Source organism: Dipteris shenzhenensis, chromosome 17, assembly GCF_047967505.1.
Source record: "Dipteris shenzhenensis isolate YYH24624 ecotype China chromosome 17, Dip_SZ_1.0, whole genome shotgun sequence".
Lineage (NCBI taxonomy): Eukaryota > Viridiplantae > Streptophyta > Polypodiopsida > Gleicheniales > Dipteridaceae > Dipteris > Dipteris shenzhenensis.
In genome coordinates, this window is record NC_141612.1 from 50,130,960 (window position 1) to 50,155,782 (window position 24,823).

Below are 24,823 nucleotides of genomic sequence, written 5' to 3' on the forward strand. Positions count from 1 at the left end.
ATGTCACTCGGGGTGAGATGAATCCAACCAGCCCAAGCGATCCATCATTTGGTCCCAAGTGATAGACATCATACATGCACAAAAGCATAAGCAAGCAAACAGAAACATCACACATATTTCTCTCTTGCTTGCCCTCTCTCTCTTTCCCTCTCTCAGCTAGGGCAAGGTGAATCTGGCCAGCAGAAGCAAGCCATCATCTAGCGCTGATTGAAAAAAAGCAAGGCCAAAAGCTCACTAGAATGGAACTACAAGAAAATGCTGAAAGTTGCAAGAAATTACGGGATACGATGAGAAATTGCAAAAAAAGTGATTGAAAATGATGGGATCCCTGACTTTTATAGACCCCAATTGAATACACCGATCGATATGACACTACATTGACTGGTGTATTCAGCCAATGCATGCACACCATGTGCCTTGATTGAATACACCGACCGATGTAACACTACATCGACCGACGTAATCAGCCAATGCATGAGCGCCACGTGTCTCAACTAAATACACCGATCGATGTAATACTACACCGATTGGCTGTGTATTCTAGGGCACCATGTACCTTAACTAAAGATATGTGATACCGTGTGGTACACCCCTATGATATCGCATGGTAAATATCTTCATTATGTGGTGTCTTTTTGTGTGGTGTCACACTACACTGCATGGTATTTCTGAGCAATACTGCATGGTGTTGTGCTACACCATGCGGTATTTTCTTGGTCAACCGGTACCCATTGATCGACTTTCAAAAATGCATTTTTTGCATTTTGAACATCCAAAAGTGTTTTAAAATCGAAAACAATGTTCTTTTCTTTTAAGAAAACGTACTAAAAAAATCTCAGTGAAGGAGATAATATTCATGAGCCATTGCTAAAGTGAGATAACTTTGTTGAGACTTTGTATGGATGAGATCAAAGGTATTTATCAACAAAATAGAGAGGCAAATGAATTTGATAGTGGAGGAACACACTAGCAAACATAATGTGGCTAGTCATAAAGGAGATAAGGGAAGACACACTTTGTCCAAAACCATAGCTATGTAGAGAGAATATTGATATGGGAGTGCTCAAAAAGATATGGGGAAAAGGTGATTGAGAATATGGGAATCCTTGAGTTACCCCTGCTGCACTAAGAAATATGTAAGATAGCATGTGCATTCATGACAAGGAAGATGCTTTAACAAAATAATACATACATAAGAGGTTTTTTAATTCAAAAGGAAATGTCCCATACGAAAGTGGCACTTTTATCATCTTAAAGTTCAGAGTTTGGATGCAATAGGTTATAAAAATTTATAGGAAGGGGTTGCTATGGGTTTTTATATAGTAAATGCTCCAGTTTTGAGTGACTTACCATTCGATGCTCCTCCCTCACTGAGGGAGATCCGAGCCAGATTGAACTTAGCATAAGCTGCTCAATGATACTTAATCAATACTCAATCAATAGCAATGCATCCCATTTTGGATTTCTCCATCATTGTGCCGAGTGTCAAGCCTTTTAGGTAGGATTTGAACGATCAGTCGCCCCTTGTGGGTGCTACTGCATGATATAAAATATCACATAATTTGGCAATATATATTTTTTCTAGGGTTCCATGTATTGCTCATGTATAGCCTAATAAACAAGGGGGAGGGGTTGCAATGATAAGAAAAAATATGGGTATAGAGGAAAGGCGCCCATTTTTTAATTGAGAGGTTATGGCTTAAGATCCCTAGGTCATATACACACATGTGCTACTAGAACAAGTTATATTATGTGGAACCCTCATGAAAGATATTCTAGACATATAAATAGAGAGAAAAGCCTTTGCTATTTAATGTTACCATATTATGGGAAAGTAAAAAATTGGAGAAGAATAAGGAAAGCACATGTTTCCAATTTGGAGATGAATTAGAAAACACGTGTTTCCATTTTTATGATTTGTAATGACTTGAGCATCTACTAGCTAAGATGCACCATTCTTATTTCACACTGAGTAGGCAAGATGATGGATCATGGAGCATCTTATAGGTCCCTTATATGGGTTCATTCAAAAAGTCTAAATCACATATGTTTGTGAAAATTTATTCTCCTTTGAAGTATCATGTATCATCTACCCGTACAAGAAAAAAGCTCAAGATTAAGCACAAAGCCCTTATTGATATTAATCTATGATACCTAGTTACGTATCATCTATGTGTACATCCAAAAAAAGAGAGGACTAACCTTGATGGACAATGTGTTTCGTAACCTAAGGATCCAAATATTTTCCATGTATGGTAGTGATAAAAAGATTTAAAAAAGGGTATGTCAATTGTTCGTGTGCTAAACGAGAGAGAGAGAGAGAGAGAGAGAGAGCATGCATTGATGGGGTGTAAAGAACTTCCTCTGATGAGTTACCATTAGTTTAAATATTAACATAGGATAAAAAATAACATCTTCAATTTGGTAGGATGTACCTTGCTTGTCATATTATATGTACGGTTGGGGAAGAATTAGGTTAGAAAGAGGGCCTAAAGTGTACAACCATGTCAATTGAGGGAAGATTCCATTACCTTGTTGAAAAGGCTCCCTTAGATCTAGTAAGGGCTTTGAAAGCAATTATGCACCATTGTAGTTGGCCTGTGCCCTGCTTTTATTGATATTTTATTGAAAAAAGTTAGTTATGATTCAATGCAAGGCAACATTTGACATGAATACATCAATTTATGGGAAAACCGTGGTATTTTGCAAAGAGGTCATTGGTTTGGCTTGTAAGGCATGTAACGCTCAAAATTTAGTGAAACTAATGATCCAACATTAACTTGCATGAATAACTTGTGGCCAATGGATTTCATGGTGAAAGAGGGGTGAAAATAAAAAAGTAGACGTTGTGGAGTAAAAACAGAGGTGTTGTAGCTAGATAAATAAGACAAGGACGCAGATCCTCATGTCTTCAAGAAAGGGAAAGTTGTTCAGCATGTTGGTGTAAAGTAGAAAAGGGGGACATCGGACAAGGATGGGAGGAGGATAAAAGCAATTTGTTAAGTGATATGGTAAAATGGTGGGTTATGTTTTTGAAATCCTTTTGAAATCTATGTTAACAAATTTATGTTTTTTTGTAGTATCACTTAACAAATTTATGTTAAGCCAAAAGGATTTAAAACAAGTGAAAAAAGATGAATCATTCAATATGCCTGCCCAAAATAAATGGGGAGGCAAAGGGGGGGTTAGGGATGAGTGGTGGAGTGAGGGAAGCTAAGAGAGAGAGAAAGAGGTGGAGTGAGGGAAGCTAAGAGAGAGAATGGGGAGGGGAAGGGTGGGTGGGCTAGGGAAGAGTGGTGGAGTGAGGGAAGCTTGTGAGAGAGAGAGAGAGAGAGAGAGAGAAACCCAAAATCGTTCCTTGTGCATAATTGCCCCATTTATTGGGATGACACCTTTAACAAAGACCAATGAGAAAAATCTAGAATTTATGAAATTTAAAAACTCCCCTATTTTAGCTTTGCCAAAGTAGAACCATTGCTAAGGCTACCCTCTAAGGGCAGGCCAAAAACATAAATTTCGTTTCTTTGAGGATGATTTTCATTACTAAGACCTTCCCGCATATATATTGTGTGGGGGACCGTGAAAGGGCGGGGGAGAGGGGAGAGAGAGAATGTGCTGGCAAGCTGTGAAGCACTTTCCGTGTCCACTAGCAGAGTGGTTTTAGGGGCACACTTTCCGTGTCCACTAGCAGAGTGGTTTTAGGGGCAAGCACTTTCCGTGTCCACTTTCAGGGTAGGACTCTTTTATTCCGGGCTGTCGTCTCCAGCGAGGCACGTGCATGGAGATTAACCAGGCTCCAGCTGCTCTTCATGTTCCGCAAATCTCCACTCAAATCGTGCATGCGTCTGCGATATAGCTTCCTAGCCCCAATATGGCACACCTCACAGCACCATGGCATCATCGCCATCTTGGGTTGCCTCCTCTCCCTCCATCTCCGCCTTCTTCTTCTTGCTCATCTTCATCTTCTTCTTCTTCTGCCTCCCAACACCTTCACAGGGTACACTTGGCTCAGGCGCTAGCTTTAAGTCCCACAAAGCTGCACCCGGCCTTTCCTACGACTTCTACAAAGTCTCCTGCCCCCCGGCTCATCGTATCATCGCCCAACGAGTTCGTGAACGCGTTCGCCAAGTCCCTAGCGAAGCTGCCGGACTTCTCCGTATTCTCTTTCACGACTGCTTCGTTCAGGTCTGCCCCTTCTCAACCTCATCTCTCTCTCCTTGCAATCCGCGTTCCTTAAGCTGACAAACTGCATTGTACCGGAGGCCATTTCTTGTCCGATATGCCCCTGGGTCTGTAAAACATGGATTGTTCCTTTTTATTTCTGGGTTCCAGGGCTGCGACGCCTCCATCCTTCTCTCCACGCCGTTCTCAGAGCAGGACGCTCCTCCCAACGACGCTTCGCTTCGAACCTCCTCAATTCAATTTCTGGATGGAATTAAGGACGATTTAGAGGCGGTGTGTCCAGGAGTCGTCTCTTGTGCAGATATCATTGCAATAGCAGCAAAGCATGCAGTCTATTCTGTAAGCTAACCACCCAATTGAAGTACCCGAATGCTCCAAGGAGCACTTTCAAAGTATTGCGTTCGATGTATCTAGGTGCCAAGCGATACGATTCATGATTTTCTGGCGTGCACGAGTTATTCATATGTTTGAGAAATCACAGGTTGGAGGTCCACTGGTTCCAATGCCCTCTGGCCGCCGTGACTCGCTCACAGCCGCATCCAATCAGGTTGTCGTTTCGTCCCTTCCGGCCCCAACCTTCAGCTTCGCAAATTTGAAGAAGAACTTCCTCGAGCAGGGCCTGAACGTCCACGATCTGGTCGCATTGTCCGGTATCTGGACTCATCAAACATCTTTGTTTATCTCTAAATCCTCTCCGTTTAATCTCGCGGCCTGATTTATTGGATCTCATCGGCAGGTGCGCACTCCATCGGTCAGGCCCACTGCAAAACTGTAGACCTCCAACTCGCTCCCCACTTTTCACCTGACTTGGATCAATTCTTTGTGCCCAACGTCTCAAGGGTGTGCTTACCAGGTAGCTCCAAGACGGAGCTCACCATCCACATGGACTTCATCTCCAAGGACCGCTTTGACAACAACTATTTCAAGAATGTGATAGCCAGGAGGGCGTTGTTCCACTCAGACGCAGCGCTACTGGACGACCAAGAAGCCAACAGCTTGGTGGAACTGTATGCACATAGCCAAGCTCAGTTCTTCTCCCAGTTCAGCGTTTCGCTGTTGAAGATGAGCCAGTTGAACGTCCTCACGGGTGCTGAAGGAGAAGTGAGACGCAAATGCTTTGTTTCAAACCAATCAGGCCACAATTCGTGACCCTGGGTCCTATGGCTGCACCATACCCCTTCGGCTATAGTCTTGTTTTCAAAACTTGGACAGAGATTTTCTCATACGAATTGATTTGGGATGGATCGGAGGCTTATCTTGCCCCCACGATCTCATTTATAACATATCAGCAATGATGGTAGTTTAGGAGTAAACGATGTAGATATTTTGTATTTTTACGGGACCTCAATTTCTCCTATCTTGTGATATATGCTTTGTTGAGGTTATATGGGTAGGTTTTCATTAGGAGACATTGATTCCCAAGGACCTTTGTATTGCAAGGCCATATGTGAGAAATGATTTTGTATCTATAGTGTAAGGTACAAGAAGCCTAATGTCCGAGAGAATAAAGAATGTATTCAAAAGAGGGTTCTCGGAGAAGAGGTTAATTTAGCTACAATAATGATTCTACTCCTGTAGAGAGGTTGAAATAGAGCATAATATTATAATGTATTATTCCCAGTTTTTTATATTCTCTTTGCTAGCAAAGTCAAAAAGCTTATAGGAAGAAGCCAACCAAGATGAAAAGACGTCCTTGAAGCAAGAAGATTTCCTTTCTTTACTAAAATAAACACCAGCATAATTTTTAATGATTTTTGGAACAAAGGATACCCATCAAGCTAAGGGTCAATAATTTTCATAAATATAAACATTATTCTTCTTTCATCTTTCTTTCTTTTTCTTGGGTCGAGTAGCCTGACCCATCTACGACGGGCTAGGGGCTCCTTCCATCTCTCTCTCTCTCTCTCTCTCTCTCTCTCTCTCTCTCTCTCTCTGTGTCTCTCTGTCTCTCTCCCTCTCTCTCTCTCTCTCTCTCTCTCTCTCTCTCTCTCTCTCTCTCCACATATGGATCCCTTCCTTAAAGAATAGTAAGATGTGCATATGATTATTGCTCACTTATAAGTCTCTTGTGATGGATTCTATAGTTTTTCCCATGACATAACAATAAAGTAGAGCCAACCCTCCATATTTAAAAATCATGCAAGCAATACTTTGACCTTATGTCCACAATTCTAATCATAAAAGTCCTCTTTGATTTCATAAAGAAAAGGTCTTGTCTCTATCTAGAGCATACCCACTCATAATATATTGAGATTGAAACTACATATGACGTTTGTGCTAATGTTTGTTCAAGTCTGTTCTTGCTTTCTCCATAGGTTTGCAATAGCTTTCCCCACATTAGTGGCTCTTAAAGCATCCCTAGAGTGATGGCTCTTACACTCCTCCCCTTAACCACTTCTTCCAAGGAAGGAGGCTGAATCTATCTGTCCCTCTCTCTCTCTCTCTCTCTCTCTCCCCGTTTTGTTCCCTAAAAATACAAAAAAAAATATTTGTTTTACTAATGTTACATTAACATCTCTCTCTATCACACAAACACACACAATAGGGCCTCTCTCTCTCTCTCTCTTTGCAAAGGAGGGCATGCATGGAATCCTTTTTGAGTGCCACAATTTTCCCCACATTAGTGGCTCTTAAAGCATCCCTAGAGTGATGGCTCTTACATTCCTCCCCTTAACCAGTTCTTCCAAGGAAGGAGGTTGTATCTGTCTTTCTCTCTCCATTTTGTTCCCTAAAAAGACAAAAAAAAACATTTGTTTTACTAATGGTACATTAACATATCTCTCTATTATGACACACACAATATGGCCTCTGTGTGTGTGTGTGTGTGTGTGTGCAAAGGAGGGCATGCATGGAATCATTTTTGACTGCCACATGGCACTCCTTGACCACTTCTTCCAATGTAGGAGACATACCTCTCTCTCTCTCTCTCTCTCTCTCTCTCTCTCTCTCTCTCTCTCTCTCTCTCTCTCTCTCTCTCTCTCTCTCTCTCACTCTCCCTTTTCTTTCTTGAAAAAAACAAAAAAACATTAGTCGCTAATGTCCACTCTCTATCACACGTACACACGCAATAGAGTCTCTCTCTCTCTCTCTCTACTCTCTTCTCCCTCTCTTCTCCCTTCCTTCCTCCCTCCCTCCCTCCCCCTCTCTCTCTCTCTCTATATATATCTTCTCTCTCTTCTCTCTCTCTGACTCTCTCTTCTCTCCCTCTTTATGCTCTCTTTCTCTCTCTACTCTCTCTCTTCCCCTCTCTCTCTCTCTCTTATCTCTCTCTTCTCCCTCCCTCTCCCTCCCTCTCTCTCTCTGTGTCTCTTGTCTCTTCTCCTCTCTCTCTCTCCTCTATCTCTAACTACTCTCTCTCTATCTCTCTTTCATGTCTCTCTCTATCCCTCTCTTCTCCCTCCCTCTCTCTCTCTCTTTCTCTCTCTCTCTCTTTCTCTCCCTACTCTCCCTCTATCTCTTCTCTCTATCTCTCTCTTCTCCCCCCCCTCTCTCTCTCTCTTGTGTGTGTGTCTCTCTCTCTTCTCCCCCCCCCCCCTCTCTCTCTCTCTCTCTCTCTCTCTCTCCCCCCCCTCCTCGCTTCTCTCTCTCTTTCTCTATCCCTCTATCTCTCTCCTTTATCTCCATCTACTCTCTCTCTCTTACCTCTCTCTATCCCTCTCTTCCCCCCCCTCTCTCTCTCTCTCTCTCTCTCTCTCTCTCTCTCTCTCTCCAGTAAAATGAACCGGAATGGAAGTCGAGGTGCAGTTCGCTGTCGTGGATCGTGCAATGCTAACGTGTCATAGATCCACTGTGGATCCCACCGTGATCTGCCATGTTAACGGGCCATCTCGTGACACATTATCCTACTAGCTGCTGCTATCATCAGCCCATGCACTGTTTGATATACTGCAGGTCTGCCTGCATGCTCGAGACTGGACTGCAATTCTGCCAGCACACTCGAGACTAGACTGTAGGACAGCCTTGACCCTCATCAGTCAGAGAAGGGGACAGAGAGGGACATGTGGCAGCATACCTACTATCTTGCAATCGCCTCTACCCTTGCCCATTTCTCCTTTTTGGTTAGAAGAGACTCCCCTTTAAGGGGCACGTGGCATAGCCTTTGAAGAGCACGTGGATTCTTCAAAATAAGTAAGTATGAAAGAATAAATGTATTCCTCTAGGCTTTATATTTATGCATGTGCATAAATATAAAGCCTAGAGGAATACATGCATGCATGTGTGTGTCTACTAGGTCCACAAGCATGTGTGCATGCACACGCGCACGCGTGCACATGTGTGTGTGTGTGTGTGTGTTTAGATTCAAAAGTCCCATCAATAATTGAGCCATACAATTAATTCCATCAATTGGAATAAAAGTATAAAAAAAAAGGAACAACTAGAGTTTGCAAAAGTTTCCACCAAAATTAAGAAATTTTAATAATATTGAGTTTGACAAACACAATATTGAAAAAAGATGTCGAATCCTCAGGCAGTCCAGGTTCCGAGGTCAAGGTTCACTTACCATTTTTTTTTTCTAGGGTAGCTATCTTAAAATATAAAGCAGTCAAAGTTTTCACTAAAAAAAGTTTGTGTGTGTGTGGCCCACCCCCAACCCAGAGGGTAAGACCACATGGTGGGAAGTAAGCCTACCATGTGGAAAAGGGCAAGATTGGTAGCCTGAGGTCTCTATGGGAGCTAGTGGTTTGTTTAAAAGGAGACTATGAGTGGAATAGGATTGAATGCATTCACGGCACATGCAAGCATTGCAGATTGAAGCTGAAGAAGAAGACATTCAATGTCTATCCAAATGAAATGAGGAAAGACAACCATGTTGCTCTAAAATGGAGGAGATTTGAAAATGTCAATGTTGAAGGATCTGATAAAAAGAGATGGCTATTGTCATATAAGAGCACCTAGCCAAGGGAGCTTATAGGTCACGTGGTTCAATCCATCCCAAAATATGTGCTTCACAATTTCACGGCCAACTGGTAGGATAAGCAGTTCAGGACATGCCTTGCCAATTTTCCCGGTGACACTATTTTATCTGTCATAGATTTTGCAAAAAATTATTCTTTTCAAGAACAAGATGAGATACAAAGTGCTCACTAGTACAGCAAGCAGATAATAATTCTTGTGCATATCACATATGGTCATTTGCTTGCGAATTCTTCCACGCTCGCTTGATGCCAATCTACTTGCTAACTCACAGGAGTCCAGGTTAGTGCAACACACTTACCATTTCTACATTTCAGATGATAGGGAACATGACACCCTATTTGTGCACCATGCTTTTCTACTGCATTGGGAATGGCTGAAAAAGGAAAATCCCCATGCAAAAAATATAAAACAACATTGGGTGTGGTCAGATGGTGCTGCCTCTCAATTTAAATTAGCACATGGATTCTAGTTCATCTCAAGGTTCAAATCCCTGACCGGTTTAGACATGATGTGCAATTTCTTGGGTCTAGCCATGGTAAGGTGTGAACATGATGCATGTGGTGTTGTTATTAAGCAAGCTCTGTTTAAACACCAATTAGCATGCCCTCAAGAAAAACTCAATGATGCCCATGATGATGTAACGGCTTATAGCCAACCTCTCCACAAGCACGCATTCAAGATATTGTAAATAAAGTCTTCATTAAGAATACTGTACTATGTAGAGTGTGCCATGAAGTGAAAGTGGATGAAGTGCAAAGGAGAAGCTGACATAATTGTAAGAAAATTGAAGGAGTTCGTGGTCTACACAACATATGGGTCTCTTCAAACAACCAACTAATTAAAATGAGAAAACTTTCTTGTTTTTGCAGTGCGTGCATCATAGGGGATCATGACGATTGTGAGAACATTGCAACTGTGAAGACATGGGAGCGAGCACATGAGCACATCTTTGGGTGTCTTAGAGCGGTGGACAAGGATGACTGAGATAGTCAATAAGAACATGTATATAGTCTCATTGTAGGGAAACAATAATATATCCACTTATCCTACAAAATGGAATTTGTGTTGAGACTGCTTCTTTTTAGTATATCCCAAATAACCACCGTGCTGGTTGTATTAAATTGTTTTTGTAAATCCCAAACAGTAAAACCCATGCTTGTTTTTAGTATATCCCAACAACCACCACGTTGGTTTTCCATAACAAATCCATTCATCTTGCAAAAATAGAAGCAAACCACCGCACTGGTGGCTATTCATATCCTAGTGCAAACCAACCACCGTGTTGGCGATAACTTATCTTGCACTATTACCATCACTATCCCTACACTCCTGCTATGCTATCCTAAAATTTGTTGCACAATGCTATACTAAAACAGTGCCCTTTAGACTTTTTATCCTATCGTTAATTGTCAGATTTCATCCCATGCTTGCTTTTAGTATATCCCAACAACCACTGCGCTGGTTTCCCATAAAGGATCCATTCATCTTGTAATAATAGAAGCAAACCACTATGTTGGTGGCTGTTCATATTGTAGTGCAACCAACCACCACGCCGGCGATAACTTATCCTGCACTAATCCTGCACTACTACCGTGCTATCCCTACACTACTGCCGTGCTATCCTAAAATTTGTTGCACAATGCTAGTGCCCTTTAGATGGAGTATAGTTCACTATCAGATTTCAACCACCAGGCTACTTAAAACATTTAAGTACTAACATGGAAGTAGGTTGATACAAAATTAGGTATTATGACCACCATGAGAATATCCACAAGTTCAAGAAATGTCTGCAAGATTTTTATTATTTCGAAACACAACGACATTTTGCTTTTTCAAGGAAATTTTAGAGTCTCAACAATCTTATCAACCTCTTTATAGCAAGCATCTCCCAGCTCTTGTGGCCAGTCTGTTGCACAATGGCAAACCTCTTCACACACTCGGATTACACTCTACTTGCTTAACTCTACCGACTTATATGCCCATAATAACTCCTCTTGTTGCTGGGGGTCCTCTTCATCCTGGTCTTTGCGGTCTATACATCTTTGCGCCTCTATCATGTCCTGCCAAAAGAAACCTACATCATGAGCTTGACAAGTATCTTAAAGGAGCAGGGAAAAAAATAGCCAGGGAAATTAATATTCACCGTCTATGCTGACTCTAAGTAATAAACCCACCATCGAAGCATGTCCTTCTTGCAACTATTTTCCTCCTTCTTCTTTGGGTCTATTTCTACGAGGTAGGTGGATTTGTGTACAGAGTTTGGATTGGTGTATAGAGTTTTGGGGCTAGATTTCATAATGGGCTCTTAGTTGTGTCTGCACTACACTTAAATAGGGAGAGACTTCATTGAGCCTGACCTTCTCATTCTTCAATCTCATGTTAGTTGTCTAATCTAAATCTTTCATCTCACATTAGTTGTCTAATTGAAATCTTTCATCTCACATTAGTTCACTAATCGAAATCTTTCAGTCTCACATTAGTGAGACATTAGTGATCTAATCAAAATATTTCATCTCACATTACTTGTCAAATCAAAATCTTTTGTCTCACATTACTTGTTAAATCAAGATCTTTCGTCTCATTATTATCACCATGCTGGCATGGATCAAAGGACAATATCTAGTCACTTAGTTGAGAAAACATTGCCCAATAAACTCTGGAGAAGATTAACAATTCAATAGATTACACACAGAGTACATAGATTACAATCTCAAAGACTCCTTTACTTCAGATTACATCTCAAGGACTCCTTGTTGAGCTCCCTAATTGCAGGCGCAGCCCTCCTTGCTGCTTTCCAAAATGCGGCTGGTTTCTTCCTGTAGGGGCATGGTCCTTCCCTTCATGCCGCTTCCTCTCTTTCCTTGATTTGAGCTTTCTGGTTGCAAGCTCAGCCCTTCTTGCTCCTTTTCTGAAGGGGGTTGGTTCCTCCCTTCAGGCTCCTTTTCCTCGCAGTCAGGTTTGGTCTTGGCCTTCTTCAATTTGAGCTCGTTGTCTTTAAGATCTTTTTTCGAAATGGCAAATTGAGTTGCAGCATCTAATTTCTCTCATAGATAGCTGTAGTAGGCAAGCACATTTGATCTGTCCATGACATGGGCAATGGCAAATGGCATTCTCTACATAGTGATTTTGTATGCACAAACACTCCAAAGCAAAAAACGTGCATAGGGTGGTAGCATGGAGGCCATCGGATACAACAGTCATCTATGATGAGGGTATGGCAAACCATGCATTTCGGACCTTGCTGCATAACATGATAGGCATTAGATTTAACTATTGCAGCTGTCAATACCACAGTCTTGCTTTGTACATGATGAAGTTGCTTCTTGATTCCTTCCTCCCTCATCCTAAGGTTGCGGATATTCTCCTTCATCTCCTCCACTTTTTTCTCACTCTGTGCAATAGCTTTATCTGAATCCCTCAGCATCTGATGAAGCTATGTAAATTGCTGAAAAACATCTAAATGGGCAATTTCTGAGACTTTCACTCTAGTTTGGAAATCTCACAGGATGACAGACTGCTTTTCATAACTGTCAAAAGCCACGGAAAGCTCGTGTAAACATCTATCCTGATCTTCTTACAGGGTCTTGTACCTTGCTCTTTGGACTTCCAACAGTGTTTCAAAAAAACAACCCTCACTTTGGCTACTACAAATTGCTCCACTGTGGTGCCTAGAACTAGCTCCACTGTGGTGGCTGGAACTTGCTCTACCCGGTTGCTCTCTGCATCCTTCCTAGCCTGGGGAGTTTCCTCATTGTCTTCTCTACCTCAGTTGCTCTCTACCCCATCCTTCCTAGCCTTGAAGCTCTCTCGCAGTTCCTGCATCACCTTTCTAGTTTCTGCATTCTCCCTTTTTAGCTCCTCCATCATCTAGTCTTTTTCAATGTTCAATGCATTTTGCATGTTGCAAAGCTATTTGTAAAGACCCTCCTTTTTGGCTCTCTGATCTTCAAGGTCCTTTCGCATCTTTTCTAGCTCCTTGTCCACCATGTCTGCATCATTTCTCACTTCTTTGAGCCTCTCTCAGAGTTCCTTCATGCGCTTCTCTACTTCTTCTCTTATATGCCTTTCCATGTCGACCCCTTGTTGCATCGGTGGATTTCTCTTGTAGAAAAGTCACCTTTTGAGACATCTACTTCTTGTATTGCTCAAAAATCCCTGAGGGTAGATGCCATCAGGTGCATTGGAACTCCAGCGGATTGAGATGACAATTGGGATTTGCCATCCACACAATTCTTCACGTTGGTTAACATGCTCTTGGAGATCGCCCTTGAGAAAGATACATCACGTCCTTTCAGTTGCTCTACTGTTGCTTGAATTTGCCAGAACTTGCAGGTTCCTCTCGTATTAGGAAAGAAGTGAATGGTTTTCTTTGGCACATCTTGGAGGTCTATTGGCAAGCTTGAAATCTTGACTCACCATCTTTACTAATCTGAGTGTTGGGGTATATGTCTAGAAATCCTGTCTCTTCCACTGCTTCTCAAAAAAGTGTGCTTGTTGCAAACTGTCCCCAAAAATTCCTAGAACATTTTCAATCACACTTTCATTGATGGTAATCTTCTGACCTTGACAGGCTAGTTGCCCCTCCTTCACATTCACTCCTGCACTATCCTGGTGAAGTTTTGGAGAGCATCCAAATTGGGCTTTTGAATAGCGAGAGAGGAGCTCCCATATGTCACGATTTCAAGATCAGGGGAGTAGGGGCTCTCACACTGTGTTGCAGAGGGGGAGGAAAGATTGTGTGAGGAGTTTTCGGACTATGCAGGGTCCATTACGAGAGGGGATAGAAGTTGCAAGAAGAGTGCAAGGAAGAAAGAAATGGTTGAGAGGGATAGAAGATGAAGCAATGAAGGAAATGGAATAGTGGAGGCTTGAGATTACAAGGGAGAATGAAACATTTGAGAGGGATAGAAGAGGAAATGGTTAAGGGAATGGAAAAGCGGTTTGTAGCCTGACTACACTATTAAGGTGAGAGCCACCACGGTGGTTGTAGCCCAACTACACTATCAAGGTGAGAGACATCGTGGTGGTTGTAGCCCGAATAATGTTAAGGAAGGCGAGAGCCATCACAGTGGTTGTAGCCTGACTATTATCAAGGTGAGAACCACAATGGTCGTTGGCCCGAATTTTGAATAATTCAAGGCAGCAGTACTGACTTGTATGGTGATGAATGATTAGAGGTGGTGGCATCTAAGATTCCCATCCATGTTTGTGGTGGTGGCTAAGATCCACCGGGCTATCAGTTATAATGTATCTCAAGACTCTTTTGGCTGCATCCCAGTGAGACTGTTTCGGATTTTCCATAAACTGTGCTAGTGAGCTTACTGCATAACAAATATCTGGCCGAGTGATAGTCAGATATATAAGAGATTTGATGAGCTATCTATAGTACTTGTCATTGACTATAGGCTTTTCTGAATCTTTAGTAAGTTTCAAACTCTGTTCCATGGGAGTGGCTGCAATCTTACAATCTACCATTTGGAACTCTTTTAGGAGACTGTCAACATACTTAAGCTGACTTATGAATGTGCTATCTGAATCTCTCCAGAACTCAATTTCAAGACAATAGTGCATAATTCCAAGATCTTTCATGTCAAACTCTGTAGATAAGTCTTGTTTCAATTTTCTGAGTAGAGAGTATGATCTGCATTGGACTTCATGTATCCCAGATTAGCAAAATACTTATCAATTCTACTGTACCAACTTTTGGTACTTGCTTTAAGGCATAGAGACTCTTCTTGAGATGACAAACCTTATTCTCTTTTCCTGGTTCGACATAACCTGCTGGTTGTTGAATGTAGAGTTCCTCATCTAGATAACCATTGAGAAATGCATTCTTGACATCGAGCATAAGTCTCATCATAGTCTTGACCATATTGTTGTGCAAATCATTTTGCAACTAGTTTGGCTTTGTATTTCTGAATACTGCCATCGAGATTATACTTCACTTTGTGTACCAATTTGTTTACTATGGCCTTCTTTCATGGTGGAAGGTCGCATAATTCCCAAGTATTATTCTTATACAAAGTATCCATTTCTTCATTCATAGTAGTTTGCCATTCTGGCTTGTCTACTGTGTCTTCCAAGTATGCTAGCTCTTTTGTAGCCATGATGGTAGTCATAAGAGCATAGTTGGTGGTTTCCGCTTGAATTTCTTTGCCTTTCTGATGATATGTCAATCTGGCTGGAGGCTGCTTTCCCTAGTAGACCGTCTGACCTGTTGTGGCTCTACTTGGGGTGTTGCTAGCAATTCTTGCTCTTCTTCATCAACCTGTTCTGTAGATGACTTGAAGTCGATTCTTCTATCTCTTGTGTAGGTGAGGTTTTCCATTATGATTCCTCATCAAAGATTACATCTCTAGAGATAATGACCTTGCAGTTGATGGGATCATACAACTTGTATGCTTTGCTTTCTGCACTGTAGCCGACCATGATGCATTTGCGTGACTTTGCATCCAATTTCTTGTGATGATCATCATGTATGTGGGCATATGCTATGCAACCAAATATGTGGAGATGCCCAATGTGTGGCTTGTGTCCAGTGAATGCTTCATAAGGAGTCATACCATGAATCGGTTCAGTAGGAAGCCGATTGAGCAAATAGTTTGTAGTGGCTATTGCTTCTACCCAATACTAATTTGGAAGATGCTTTTCACTAAGGATTGCTCTAGCACTATTTGCTAAAGTACCATTCTTCCTTTTAGCTCTTGCATTCTGTTGGGTCTGCACATGTGAATTGTCTTCGAATGCCATGATTTTTGCAAAAGTTCATGAATGGTGAAGACATGTATTCACCTCCTCTATCCGATCTCATGACTTTGATCTTTCTGCCTGTCTGGTTTTCTGCCATGGCTTTGACTTCTTGTCTGTAGATAGTGGCATCTGTTGTAGTTGAGCTAACATGGCATGCTTATTTAGTACTATAGCTAGCATTCTGTATAAGCATCCTTCCTTGACACATTTTGCTACGAGTTGACATCTTTTGGATTTATCTCTGATAGTGCATTCATCACGGTCAAAGATGACTCGATAATTGTGTTCCATCATTTGACCTACTGACAAGAGGTTCTTGCTGAGCTTCAAAACATAGAGCACATCTTTCATTAATCCTTTCATACCAATGAAATTGTTCATAGGGATAACACCTGTCCCTTGAACTGGATTCGGTGTATTGTCTGCTGTGTAGATGGCATTCTTCTGACCTTCTAATGGATTCATTTCTGTGAAACCATTCCTGATGATTTGTCATGTGAGATGATGCACTGTTGTTGATATACCAAGGATCCTATTCCACTTGGTCAATTTGATAGTTGAAATCCTCTTTGGGATTAAAATAAGTTTCTAGGTACACTGTATCAGTCTGATGCATTTCCTCACTTGCAAGAAACATATTTTCATGTTCATTAACAAAATTTCTGTGAATAGAATGTCCACCATGATGATTTCCTTTGCCGCAAAAATTCCCTCAATTGCTATTGGATTGACCACCTTGGTCATACTGCTTCTTGCGGCAATCTCTTTCATAGTGTCCAAACTTGTGATAGTAGTTGCACTGAATGTTATACACATTGGTGGATGCATTCCCTTGTCCTTGAAATCTTCCTCGGTTGGAATGATTTCCTCTTTGTTGATTCTGATGTTGTTGAGGATGATGCTGATGTTGATGTTGATGTTGACTTTGATTTTGTTGCTGATGATGACCACTTTTCTGATATGATCTACCTCTGCCTCTGCTTCTATTTGCAGCTATGAATGCCTGATCATTAAAATGACCTTTTTGTTCTTGGATGGCCTGAGTCCTGAGTTCTTCACCAAGTAGAACTGATTGAAGTTCTTCCAGTGTCGAAATTTGCCATTGAATGGCAATACTATGGACTAGATTCTCGTATCCCTCTCCTAGTCCATTCAGGATTACTTGAACCATTTTTGCAGGGTTCATAGTCTCTCCTGCTACTGCAAGTTGATTGTTGTAGTCTTTTATGTGGAGTACATAAACATGACCGGTTTCACTACTGTTGCGAAAACTCTGGTTGATTTGGTTTCTCAGTGTGAGAATCACGATTGTGTTCTTTGACTCATAGAGAGCTGCGAATATATCCCATGCTTCTTTCAATGTCTTGACTGTGTTGAGCTATCCTAGCATGACATCTCGCACATTTTGCTTGATCAGATGATAGGCATACTTGTCTTTCTTATCCCATTCTGTGTGAGCTCGGGCAATGGCAAGATCTACTACTGGTGTGAAAATTGTTTGTGTAGCTGTAGATCTCATTGCTAGTGTTGTGACAACAGATGGAGTAGAGCTACTTGTGGCTGGATCGTCCAATGGTCTAGGTGTAGACCCATCGACATACTCCCATTTGTCTTGAAGTACAAGAATGGTCTCCATTTGGTATTTCCATGTACCATAATTGGAGTTATCTAACTTAGCAGATGCCTTCAGATTGAGGTTGCTAGTCATAGACATGGTGCAAGAAATATACTCAAAAGTGTCATGAAAATATCTATATGAATCAACTACAAATACACTAATTGTGGCAAGTGAAATCTCTGAACCATCAATGAAGATAGAATTGCAATATATAAAGTCTGATATGTATTACAAGGCTTGTAGCAATGATGCCGAGAATAGCCAAGAGGCTTTACAAGGCTGAAATGATGTGCATGATGTCGTGAGATAGCCAAATAGGCTTTACAATGGTGGCATGTGTGTGTGAAATCAAGTGCTATCTGCCCAATGAAACAATCTACAATGCCTCTGTACTCTCTGAAGTCTGCTCACTGAATTGATGAATGTAAGAGGTTTCGGGTAATGTAATGATGTGAAACCGTATGTGAGCGTGTGGACTGACTCTGAGTAGGTACTAGTTGGGAATTTCAGGCATGGCTTAGATTGGAAACTTGGGGAAATTCAAAGCATCCCCTCTATGGCGATCTAGTCTGCTCTAACAATTGATCGATGAAAGAACAGCAAAATAATTCCTTTTCTTTTGTTCTTTTTAAGTGCTGGGTCAGATGCGTCGATGTAGAGGCGAATGTGTGTGAAGGAAATGGTTTTGTCGACGAGGCTTAAATGTGAGTGTGACTTGCGTCAAAATGTGCATGTGATGTAACGAGCATGTAGGGCACAAAAAAACGAGCGACTTTTCTTTTTGGACCGCCCTCAAATTCTTCTTGGATCAAGAGATATGACTTGATCTATGTGGAGGGGCAAAAGGAGTGCAAATGGTGCTCAATGATGATGTGTCACTGTGGGTGACATGCAGTGATGATGTGGCACTGTGCTTAACAAGAGTTGTGCCTATGGATCCCTATGCTGAGGTGGTAGGAGTGATCACATGCAGTGACTGTGAAGAGGTAACTGTGCCTGCAGGGGTCAGTGCTGACTGGATAGTTGAGGTGGCATAGATGATGATATCAGCAGATGACATGGAACTGATGATGTGGCACATGTGACATGGTAGATGACATGGCACTGATGATGTGGTAGATGACATGGCAATGGTGACATGGTCTATTTACATGGCTATGATGATGTGGCAGTTTGAGCCTACGTGGCAGATAAGGTGACACATGGAAGATAAGCTGATGTGGTTGGATAAGCCCTCTTGTTGATGTGGCAAGTGCGAGAGACTATTGATGTGGCATGCAAGGCTGACGTGGCAAATAAGATGTAGTTGGCCATGTGTCACTAATGTGGTGACCCTATCTTGTAGGTTCCACGTGTCGTAATCTCACTTGATGATATCTTTTGAAGATTCACCAGAATTTGCATAGATTTCATTGGCATCAGATTGTTGGCGATGGTGTTGAAGTGTCGAAAGGCTAGGTCGTGAGCAGCCTAGTCGTTGGAAGTTTGTTGCATGGACCATTGGAGATGAGACGCTAGTAGTCAATGTGTTGAAGTAGCCATAGACATGCATGCTAAAGGCACTGTGGAGGCTTTGAATGTGAGCAATGCTAGCGTGTTGGTGGCGACTATATTGCATGTAGGCTGCCTCTTTTTGTCGATCACTGAAGGAGTTAGCCTTGGAGCAAAATCCTTGGATGTGTTATGTGCTGGAGAGTAGCTGTAGAAGCCCTTGTGAGCCACCATGAGGTTGGCCATCACTGATGAAGGTTGGCCGTCGCAACTCGTTGAGGTCGTTAAAGGAGAATCGGTGTTGGCGCAGCTGAGGTCATTGGTGATGGAGGGTGGTGTGAGTAGCTGAAGGTCCACTGCATGGGATGAGTCGATGCTACTGGTTGTGATGGTGAATGAGCCGCTTGGGGCCGCTGCCATTGGGAAACAATGGAAGGTGTTGGCTATTGATGTTGGCACTATAGATGCTGAGTCGTAGCCACTTGAAGGGATGTCATTGGAGCTCATTGAAGCAAGGTACAAGATGCTCACTATGCTCATTAGTCGTTGGAGGCCGTGTTTGCCTTGGAAGCAATGAAAGGTCACAGGGAGCTTGTAGATGCAAGGAAGGAGCTTGTTGATGACTCAAAGCTCTCTCTCACACAAGAAGAGGGACTCTCACAGAATAATCAAAAGAACTCTCTCTCTCACTCAAAGAAAGAATAATGGATGGAAATTTCCTCTCAATGGATGAAAATTTCTCTATCACTCAACGGAAGTGAAAGAACTCTCGATCCCTCCATCTCTCTCACAAGAATGGCGCCTCAGTGGAAGGTAGAACCTCGTTCTCATACCATGACAAAATATGAAGAGGGGAGAGGAGAAGAGTGGAGATGAGGAGAGAGGGCATAGCTAGAGAGCACACCACAAATGACTAAATGTACACTAGATTTAGTTGAAAAAATAGAATATATACAAACCCATTTAGGGTTAGGGTTAGGGGATCTAACCCTTTCCTTTATAAGACTCTATAAGGTTAGTGCTATGCACATATGATCACATGATGTTGAGCATGAACTCTCAACAAGTTTAATGATAGCAATACTAGGGAAGGAAAGGGAAGGAGGGGAGCGAAGGAAAGGGGGGAAAGGGGCTGATTTTGAGAATTGTTTGGGATAGAAGATTTTTTTTAGAAAGGGAAAAACAAAAAGTTAGTGGGAAGGATAGTATTGCTCAGGAGAGAAATAAAGTCAGTCAAGAGGCCAAGAGCCATGATGACTTAAATGTAGTATGTGGAGCCGTTCAAAGTTGCAAGGGGAATGTTATTGTATATGTGGACTCGACAAACCCCATTTCATAGTGAAATAAAAACATTTAGCAACGAGAGGCAACAAGAAGACTACTATGTTTAATGAAAAAATTTCAACATGTAGATGAAAACCTACTAAAAAGTTGGGCATTTTGCAAAAAGTTTGTAGAGTGCATAACTGTACAAAAAGTTTGCTTTGAAAAGTCATAGCAAGCATCATTTTTATTAAAGAGGGGAGTCTGCATACCTGCACCATCCAACAAGAAAACATAGTAAGAACTAGCTTAAGCTTAGTTAGGAAGACATGTGTCATAAACACCCCTCCCTTGTTATCGGGGTCAAATTAAAAATAAATGCTTAATTATCGACTTATTAAACTTTAATGTAAGACTATGATTATGAAGTTGACTAGATTAGATATGTGTTTTAAGGGGAGGGTTTTATATAAGTTGAATAATTTTGGAGTAATATACTCGAATTTTATAAGGAAAATATTCTTTTAAGGAATGAAAAAAGAAGGAAGAAAAGGGGGCATCGATGGAAACATATGGGAAGAAATGAAGAAATTTAAATATTTTATTTTAACAAAGTAGGAGGGTATAATAGATATCGAATAAAAAAGGTTTTAGTTAATGGCATGTAAGACTCGAAATAAAGAAGGTTAAGAAGTCAATGGATATGGGGGAAACCATAAAGCAAGAAACTTACAACTGAGAGACATAGAGTGTGTAGAGTAGTGAATTAGAAGGGTTAGAGGGGTAAGTAAGGGGGAGGGAGATGTGGATTACTTAATAAATTTTATTGAAGGTTAATAACCCTATATGAAAGGGGGAGAGGGGGGTATAAAGGCAAAAATAGCCTTATGATCATAAAGGGAGGGTGAAGATGAGAGTTAAAGAGTGAACTTAATATACCAATGGAATTTATCCAAAAACTTGAATTAAATTATACCTCTTGTTATTAGTTGGGAAGACAGGTCTTATAAACACCCCTCCCTTGTTATCGAGGTCAAATTAAAAATAAACGCTTAATTACTATCAACTTATAAAACTTTAATGTAAGACTATGATTATGAAGTCGATTGGATTAGGTGTGTGTTTTAAGGGGAGGGTGTTATATAAGGAAAATGATTTTAGAGTAATATACTGGAATTTTATTAGGAAAAGATTCTTTTAAGGAATGAAAAAAGAAGGAAGAAAAGGGGGGATTGATGGAAACACATGGGAAGAAATTTACATATTTTATTTTAACAAAGTAGGAGGGGATAATAGATATCAAATAAAAATGGTTGTAGTTAATGGCATGCAAGACTCTAAAAAAAGAAGGTTAAGAACTCATGGACATGGTGGAAACCATAAAGCAAGAAACTTACAACTAACTAACATAGAGTGTGTAGAGAAGTGAATTAGAAGAGTTAGAGGGGTAAGTAATGGGGAGGGAGATGTGGATTAATTAATGAATTTTATTGAAGGTTAATGAACCTATAGTAAAGGGGGAGAGGGGGGTATAGTGGCAAAAATAGCCTTATGATCATAGAGGTGGGGAGGGTGAAGATGAGAGTTAAAGAGGGAATTTAATAGAGTTGTGAAGATGAAAAGATAGAGGAGGAATTTTATGAGAAATAGAAGTAAGAATGATGACATGAGAATTATTTAATAGGTAGTGGGGAGAGAAATAAGAATAACCAGATAAGGAAGATTAGAGGAAGTAATAAAAAGAAAGAAAGGGGGAGAGGGGGGGGGGAGATTAGCATCAATAATTGCAAAGAAGGGGGGGGGTACACAAAAGAGAACCTGTGAAGAAATGATGGGTGAAGTAGTGGATTTGTGGACCTAATGTTTGAGAATGCGCAATGGATAAGTGAAGAAGGATAGGTGGCAAGTGAGTATGGGGGAAGGAGGCATGTTGCAAGGGAGGGGATGGAAAATGAATGGGTAGTAGAGGAGATCAAGCAGGCAAGTAAGTGAGATGGTAGAGATAGTAGAGGCTCGGGGGTGCACTACTAAAAAATCCTATGTAGCATGTGCATGCAAGGGGTATTTAAAAAATCCCTCAATTAAATCTTCCCACCAATAAAACTATCCCTTTTTACTTCTAAATTAACGGATTTTTTTGAAAATTTCAATTAATAAACCCCTCTTGTTATTATAATCCTGTTAAAATTTTCCCAAATTTCAAATTAAAATACCCCTCCTTTTGAATGCACATGGTACACTAAAATTTTATGAGGTGAACTCCCCGAGAGTATAGGCTATGTGAAATTTGTAGGAGAGGAAGAGGTTTAGGTAGTATGGATGATAATGTGGTCGGGGAGGGAAAGGTAAGAGGCAAAACTACAAGAGCGGGGGGCAGTTGAGGGGTTGATAGTCATGTGAAAAGGAAGCGACGTAGAAAGAGCTATAGTCGAGAGGGGGGGTAATTTAGAAAGACTAGTTGGGTTAGTTTGGGTAGATATAGTTAGGGAGGGGGTTAAGGAGAGGTATAATTGGGATCTAGTTAGAGGAATAAAAGAGTGGTGATAAAATGGGAAAAATTGAGGAAAAAGGGGAGAGAGAGAGAGAGAGAGAGAGAGAGAGAGAGAGAGAGAGAGAGAGGGCACTTGCATGCATGCGTGTGTGTGTGCATGTGTGTGTGTGTGTGAGAGAGAGAGAGAGAGAGAGAGAGAGAGAGAGAGAGATTGAGAGAGAGAGAGAGAGAGAGAGAGAGAGAGATGGAGGTGAGTCAGGTTTTTGGCAACCCATTGAACAGTTCCCCTTTCCATGTTTAGAATGCACATTGTTTATCAAACACCTTCTTGGCATAGGGCATGGCACTTTAATTCCAAACTTGATGATTGGGACTATCATCTCCACCACATCTAGGGGTTTACTAGCTTTTCTTAAGTTCTCTTCATGACATATTTTGCAAATTATCACTCAAAGTGTACATGGACTTGCCATATAAGTTCTTTGTTGCACTTTGGAAAATGGGAGAGATGATGATGCAATCACCTCTTGATGTATTTTCCATTCCTTTTATACTTTTTGCAAAATTATTTCTATTTATTTGGCATTCTTCCCCTACCCATTATATGCCCTCTATTGCATGTCTATCTTTCTTAATTCTTCATTTACTAGATCTTAGAGGGATCTCAATGGTAGGTGCTCACTCCACCAGTCAATCCCACTACTAAACTATCAATGCCCATCTCGTTAGGTTAGTTTTTAGTTGACATGGTTCAACAAGTTGATGTTGCCAAAGGTATATTTATTGAACATCCTCATAGGAGCGAAAGGAGAATTGAGGTGCAAATGCAATATTCCAAAACTAATTAGGCCACAAATTGTGACATTTTACAATGCCCTTTGCTACATTTTCAAGGGAAGAGGAAAAGCAAACTTGAGTGGCTTGATACTAATAGTGATTGAATTTCATTGAAAGATATTTAAAGGATTTTGAATTCATTTTCCTTGGACTCTTATCTTCTATTGGCTTCCAAATCCTACATTGCCTACAACACATTCTTTGTAGCACATCAAGATTGAATACAAATGTTCATATGTGAAGGATAGAGTATATATTTTGTGTTCTTTGGGGTTCACTCAATCTCTCCATGATCTTAGCATTAAATAATAAGTTATTTTTTGACTTTATATGATTGGTTTTAATTTTAAATTAGCAATCCCAAATCCATCTTAAGGCGATGTCAAAAAGGATTTTGTGTCTATAGTATAGTAAGAAGACAAGGAACGAAATGGATCATGGGTAAACATAATTCAATAGAGGCTTGAGGGTGAATAGGTTGAACAAGATGCAATAATTTTCATATTCTTTCTTTGAGGGTGGAAACATCAAAATGAAGAAAACTATAAGGTATTCACACTTTTTTAAATATTTATCTTTATTAGCAAAGTGTAAAGGCTATACTAAGAAGCCATCCAAGATGAAAAGATCTTCTTGAAGTAAGAAAATTACCTTATATTTTTATGATGGGTCCTTCTCTAGTCCTGTAGATAATAAATCAACACATTGAATGAGACAAATTAAGGCAATTTAAGGGCTCCTCTATTACATAGATGGCATATGTTATAACTCCATGAAGATTCAAATATCATTGAGACTTTTATTAGATTGGGGTCCTAGGAACATAACCCAACCATGCTGGAACATAAGGATCAAATTATCGTGCTCAAGCCTCAAGGGGACTCATCGCTCAATGTCTCTAATGCTTAGACCACATGTGTAAATAGCTTTTTCTTTATCTATGTATGATATATCTTTCATGTTGTTCACACTATCTATGTATGGTCTCTATCTGTGTATGGTCTATCTTTCATGTTGTGCACTATCTCCTTCACTCTTCTTCCTACTTTTGAGTTTCTACACAACCCTTTCTACTCTTCTTTTCTTTTATTTCCATTTGCTAGAGTCATTGCAAAAGAGACAGGAGATTTTGTGAGCTTTAGGATAGTAGAGACGGGGTGTGAGTGCTATCATGGAGCAAAGAGAACAAGGATCTTGGGTAGCTTGCTATGTTGTGAGATAGTGAACAAAGATATATGGACCCAATGGCAATGACTCAAAACTCGTATCAATTT

General features: G+C 40.8%; 1 protein-coding gene across 1 annotated transcript; it reads left to right on the forward strand.

The window, feature by feature from the left end:
* Positions 1 to 3,891: 3,891 nt before the first annotated feature.
* Positions 3,892 to 5,730, forward strand: LOC147892243 (peroxidase P7-like). Its single transcript, XM_087388592.1, has 4 exons — positions 3,892 to 4,185; positions 4,333 to 4,521; positions 4,664 to 4,832; positions 4,919 to 5,730. Exons 1-4 carry the CDS (start codon positions 3,892 to 3,894, stop codon positions 5,329 to 5,331), a joined length of 1,065 nt encoding a protein of 354 aa, XP_087244718.1. The 3' UTR covers positions 5,332 to 5,730.
* Positions 5,731 to 24,823: the final 19,093 nt, after the last annotated feature.